Consider the following 6351-nt stretch of genomic DNA (forward strand, 5'->3'; position numbering starts at 1 on the left):
TACACCCTAGCAGTTGAGGGAACCTGTGGAAGAGGTAGACCCAGGAAGGCCTGGGACAAGGTGGTGAAGCATGACCTTCGAACTTTGGGTCTCACCAAGGAAATGACTAGAGACCGAGACCTATGGAAGTATGCTGTGCGTGAGAAGACCCGGCAAGACTAGTGAGGCCATAACCCGTGGCCCCTACCTGGGACGTAGTCAGTCCACCTGTGCATACCTTCCTTCTTGTGACACTTGTGAAGACCTGTTGAGGCAAGTGAAAATCAAAAAAAAAAAATCAAACCAAATCAAAATAGATGAACATCAATGGAATTTGTATCTTTGTGGTACCAGTGCCGGTGGCACATAGCAAACACCATCTGAACGTGGCCGTAGCCAGTATCGCATCGACTGGCCTCCGTGCTGTGGGCACGTAACAAACACCATCCGATCGTGGCCGTTCGCCAGTCTCGTCTGGCACCTGTGTCGGTGGCACATAAAAAACACCATCCGAGCGTGGCTGTCTGCCAGCCTCGTCTGGCACCTGTGTCGGTGGCACATAAAAAACACCATCCAAGCGTGGCCGTTCGCCAGCCTCATCTGGCACCTGTGTCGGTGGCACATAAAATCACCCACTACACTCTCGGAGTGGTTGGCGTTAGGAAGGGCATCCAGCTGTAGAAACACTGCCAGATCTGACTGGAGCCTGGTGCAGCCTTCGGGCTCCCCAGACCCCAGTTGAACCGTCCAACCCATGCTAGCATGGAAAGCGGACGTTAAACGATGATGATGATGATGATGATGATATATATCATTGCTATAATGCAAAAGTGTCATAAGTCCAAAACATTGCTTTTTTAGAAAACAAAAAATAGTTCCACCATTCCATTTCTTTTTATATTAGCAGCAGTTTCAGCTTAACAATAATACCTTGTTGGGTGCATAAAATCGTAACTCCATGCATGTAGGATATTTCCAGTCAGAAATATTTTTGCAAATTGTCGTATGTGAGACTTACTACACTTTTGAAAAATGCTAAACCATTGTACTACACTTTGACAATTTTCATATCTTGGCATCTGAAGCATCCAACCCATACTAGCATGGAAGGTGGATGTTAAATGATGATGATGATTAACAAAGAGCTGATTATCATTTTCAGATTAAAGCAAATAGTTTTAAAACGCAAATTTTGTGAAAATCATCAAAGAAAAATCACCTTTGTTTTATGGGAGATTCAACTGAAAAGAATTCTTCTCTTAAACGACGATCTAAAGTCATCTGCGCTGTCAGCTTAGCTTTCCGTAAAGAGTTAACACTACTGCAATTTTAAAAAGATAATCATGCATAAAGGATTATTACTAATAAAATCAAAGATTTTTGTTTAGAAACAGAAGTCAAAGATATAAAATGTCAACAAGTTGTTCAAAAAAGTATTTTTTTGTTGAGCAAAATCATTCTGAGAAACATTAAACTGAAGTGATTAAGGAACATAAGTTCAATAGATACATGAAAGCAATTTTGATTTTTACTAGCAGGTTATAGCATTGCTACTCTTCAGCTACAGAGAAAAGGTATAATAATCCAAGTATGACCTGGCTGGAAAAGTCTCCCGTCTTTTTAATTTTAGTATTTTAGTGTAAGGAGATAATCCATACCTGTACCAGGTCTCCTACACTGTGACAGAACATATTACTTTCAAGATTGTGACATAGCATCCTAAACAGTGACATAAGGACAATTGGGTTCATAAACAGTAACAGAACACTTGATCTCCTAGACTGTAACATAGAAGCACGTGGTTTCCTAGACAACGATAAAGGAACACATGGTCTCCTAGACTATGATAACAGGATACATAGTTTCTTAGATTATGACATTGGGATACAAGGAGGCCTAGACTGTGATATAGGGACAGTTCGTTCATAGACTGTGACACAGAGATACATAGTCTTCTACACTGTGATATAGGGACACTTTGCCTCATAGACAATGATACAGGGATATGTTAGTCACAAGATTGTGACACATGAATACCTAGCTTCTTAGGATGTGGAATTGGGACAACTGTACGAAGTTAATATGCTAAATTTTTTTATGAACTCTTAAAACACCAAAGATTGTAACTGTTAACTTTGTTTCTTTATCACTTCAGGTTATAGTTTTTGAAACTTTTGTACAGTTACATTGAATTTTTGTTTTTATTTATTGAATGTAATTTGAGTTTAATACTGAGTAGAGTTATCTTTGAATAACTCCATTTTTGTAAATTAAGGTTTACTATCACACCAATTAAGATGCTTCAACAACAATGGCAGAAATCAGGTGAAACTAGAACTAATAAAGTGTAAAACAAACCTTAATAAAGCTTGTTGATGAGTTTGAACTTGCTTCATAATCATATTTTGGTTATTTTCCATCTCTTGTTCTTGAGCCAGTCGCTCTAACTCCTGTAGGCAGGAAGTGAAAATATCAATATTCTCTATTCAATCTATGTATGTATTGTCAATTTATTCAAAAAATTTTCAATTTCAATTTAGAATTTTGAAAACTAAAAAAATATTTAGGCCCCAACAATTACTAATTCTCTACAATGATCAGGTGAAATCTATCATAGAGTACAATTGCTAAATTTGCAAAAATCAGCAATTTAATGTTACTTTTAAATAGGTGAACTTGTAGTAATGAATACTGTATGCACTGATGTACCACTGATGCAAGATAGTCCTTCTCTAAAGACTATGTATTTGATAACAGCCAGTGTAAATAATTAAATGAAATACATCGGATAAAATCAGAGCAGATAATCAAACTATCAATTGAATTTGAGAAAAACAATGGTTGTCTGCCTCTGTAAAAGTCAATACAGTTTTAGATAGTCTTCTAGAAAAATATATGATTGTGAATGGTAAAGAAAGGATGTTATTCAGAAACATGTATGTTGATATTGATGAGGAAAAAAAAAAAACAACAACTACTACTACTACTACTACTACTACTACTACTACTACTACTACCACCACTACTACTACAACATCATTACTGCCACCATCGCAACCACTGCTACAGCTGTGACCACCACCATATTTTCGCTTTCATTGCTAGCATGAATTGGATCGGTTTCTATGATCTGAGCTAGTTTATTTGGAGTTACTATTCTCTTAGATGAATCACAAGGATCATATCTCACTTATACATGGCGTTTATGGCTGGATGATTTTCTTAATGCTAACCACTTTATGAAGTATTCTGGATGCATATTATCTTGGCACCAGTTCCAAAGAGGTTGTCATGTTCTTTGTCCACCAATTGCTTTACAGAATGTAGGGGTACAAATGATCAAGGTAGCAGCACCAGAAAGGTTGCCTTGTAAATAGTTTTCTTTATATTATTTCCATCCATGCAAGTCAAAAATAGCTACAAGGGTGAATAGTAGAGAGAGTATGAGTATCAGTGTGATGAGGGAAATGAATAAGAACAAGAGGGTGAAGATAACAAAGTAATTGGGGGAAAACAATGATAGTTACATGCAGGTTATTGGTAAAGTGATTGAATATACAACCAACATGAATGGTATGATGGGATAGCAATAAAGATAAAGATGGGAGATGGCAAGAGAGAGTGTGTGATGCATAGCTACCATTCTATTTTTTGCGTGGTTTCTATGAATAGATGCTCTGCCTAGCACGAAGCTCTTTACAACACACACATGTGAAAATCAATGAATGTTTGCTGTTAGATGTGTGTGTGATCGCCATTAGCATCATCCTCTAAGGATCATCTTCTATTATAATGTGAAGAATTTTTATTAGAAATTGACCTTTGGAACCCCACAAAGTGAAGGATGAAATAGAACTCAACCTTTTCTCACATATATTTCTATATGTATATATTTGTATGTATATATATATATATGTATATGTATATATATTTACTTATATGTATACGCGAGTGAATTAACATGTGTCAAACTTTGCACAGACATCTGTCTTGCTTTACAAGCGAATGTATGCACATATTCATCTGGGCTATGTATGTATATTTATGTATATATATAAATGTGTACCTGTGTATATGGATTGGGCATATTATTCCCTCCTGCCGCTTGCTTGCCAGTTTGCCATTTGCAAGAAAGCTCTGGAAGAGAATCTGGAGAGGTTTTGCCAGGGCATGCTTACATGATTTGAAGAGGATTGCTGGGAAACCATCAGGACCAGCAGTTGAGTTTGTGTCCACTTCATCTATTGCTAGTAGTATATCTTCTTCGCTAATGTCAATGTATTCCACCGTAACTGCCTCACTGGTTATAGGTGAGGTGGCAAAGAAGTCCACTGGTTCGTTCACTTGTCTGTGTTCCAACAGGGTGGTAAAGACACTTTTGAACTGGTCATTCAGTATCTCACTGATCTTAGTTGGACTGTCTGTGAGGGAGCCATCTTTTTGGAAGAGGGGTCCTATCTTGCAGTGTACTGAGGCTGTTTCTTTCGCGTAATGAAAGGGTTTGACTTGATGTTTTTTATAACCCAGGCTTCTTTGTCTGCTTTCTCCCTCACATAGGATTGTTGTAGCCTTTTTTCGATCTCCATCAGTGTTGATTTTAGGCAGGATGTTACGCTACTTTGGGGATGTTGGTCGAGTCGATTTGTAACCTTTGTCCATCGTCTCATGAGGATCTTCCTTTCCCTTGGAATCTTGTTCCTTTTTGTTTTGGCCTTGTGCTCTGGAACATATTTCTGACATATGGCTTGCACAACAGATATGAAACATTCTAGTTTCATGTCGATGTCTGGTGTGGAGAGACATTCAGCCAGTCCTCTCTGAGGATCTCTTTTTAGATTGATGTTAGTCTGCTTTGTGGAAGTTCAGATTGGAGAGATTTCGGGTGCTTCCTTTAGGCTGTATGTCTCTGGTTACTTTCAGACCAAACATAGACAGCTCTATTATGTTGTGATCCGAGACTAATGTTGGTGTCACTTTCACATCATGAATGATGTCCATATTGTTCGTGAAGCAGAGATTCAGAATGTTATTCGCCCTAGTTGGTCTGAGTACAGCTTGCTCCATGAATAGGGCATTGGTGAGGTTGAGCAGGGACTCCACCTGTGCTTGCTTGCAATGATTCATTCCTGAGAGTATGAGACCTTCAGGCCATTTGACGTTGGGGAAGTTGAAATCACCCATAAGAAATATGGTCACATGATGTTCCAGTTCCATGAGGATTTCTTTCATTCTTGTGAGGCAATCTTCAAACTTGCCTATTTGGTTTGGAACATCTGGTGGGTAATATGTATTGTATATGACTATATTATGTTGTCTTATGTATACAATTAGAGTGTCACATACCGAATTTAAGTATAACAATAAGACTTGGGGTATGAGGTCGTCACGGATGTATACAGCAACTCCATCATGGCTCCTTACCTTCTGTCTATTTATGTATAGCTGTATATTTATACATGTACATGTATAGCTGTATATGTATAGATGTATATATATATATACATGTATGTGTAGATGTATATATATATATATATATATATAGATGTACGTGTAATATGTACACATATATGCATGCATACATATATACACCCATATACACATACACACACATACATAGGTGCAGATGTGGCTGTGTGGTAACAAATTTGGTTCCAAAACACATGGTCCTCAGTTCAGTCCCACTGAGTGGTAACTTGGCATGTGTCTTCTGCTATAGCTTCAGACCAACCAAAGCCTTGTCAGTGGATTCTGTAGACAGAAACCGAAAGAAATCAATTGTTTATACAATTATTACAACATCAAATAAATCAAACATACATCAGGTATACATTAAAGAAAACAACAAATCAGTTTAAAGCATGCAGATACAATATACAGTTCAGAGACAACAGTTCAAATCACTTTAACGTTCACATTATAGTTCAGAGACAAATCAGTTCTACATTAGAGTCTTTCTCCTTCTTTCTTTCTTTTCAACAACTCTTTTACTTAATTCACATCTACATTTCACAATGTCTTTACACAGTTCTTTCCTTGCTTTCCGCAATTCTGTAACAGTTCTTTTCACATATCAAACATAAATAAACATACCGTTACAAGCTACTACAATAGCCAAGTGCCCTCATACCGTAGACCCTCTCTCTCGCTCCTTAATCCTATGTGTATGTCCTTCTCCACGTTGTCGATGCCTCTCGCCGTGATCTTATCTGCCTGTCCTCCTCTTTCACATTCACTGTCATTCTCTCGCTTGTCAACTCCTCAGATTCCTGTCTGTCTTCCTCTACGCTGTCCTCGTATCAGTCCCGTCTCTGCTAGAGCTGCCGCCGTGCCGTCTGTCCAACAGGCTCACATCTCCTGCTTTTTAAGGGGGTG

The 6351-nt window shown here is 38.0% G+C and overlaps 1 protein-coding gene across 2 annotated transcripts in view; it reads right to left on the minus strand.

Annotated features, from left to right (window-relative positions):
• The window catches only part of LOC115218135 (vesicle transport protein SEC20), a 97374-nt gene that overhangs the window by 19486 nt on the left and 71537 nt on the right, over nt 1-6351 (minus strand). The window contains exons 4-5 of one of the 2 annotated variants that reach the window (XM_029787931.2): nt 2338-2429; nt 1199-1300 (exon numbers count right to left, since the gene is read on the minus strand). In XM_029787931.2, the coding sequence (XP_029643791.1) occupies nt 1199-1300; nt 2338-2429 (194 nt within the window). The remainder of the gene's footprint in view (nt 1-1198; nt 1301-2337; nt 2430-6351) is intronic. The other variant, XM_036508069.1, reaches the window with a different exon arrangement.

The sequence above is a fragment of the Octopus sinensis genome, linkage group LG12 (genome assembly GCF_006345805.1).
Source record: "Octopus sinensis linkage group LG12, ASM634580v1, whole genome shotgun sequence".
Taxonomy (NCBI): domain Eukaryota; kingdom Metazoa; phylum Mollusca; class Cephalopoda; order Octopoda; family Octopodidae; genus Octopus; species Octopus sinensis.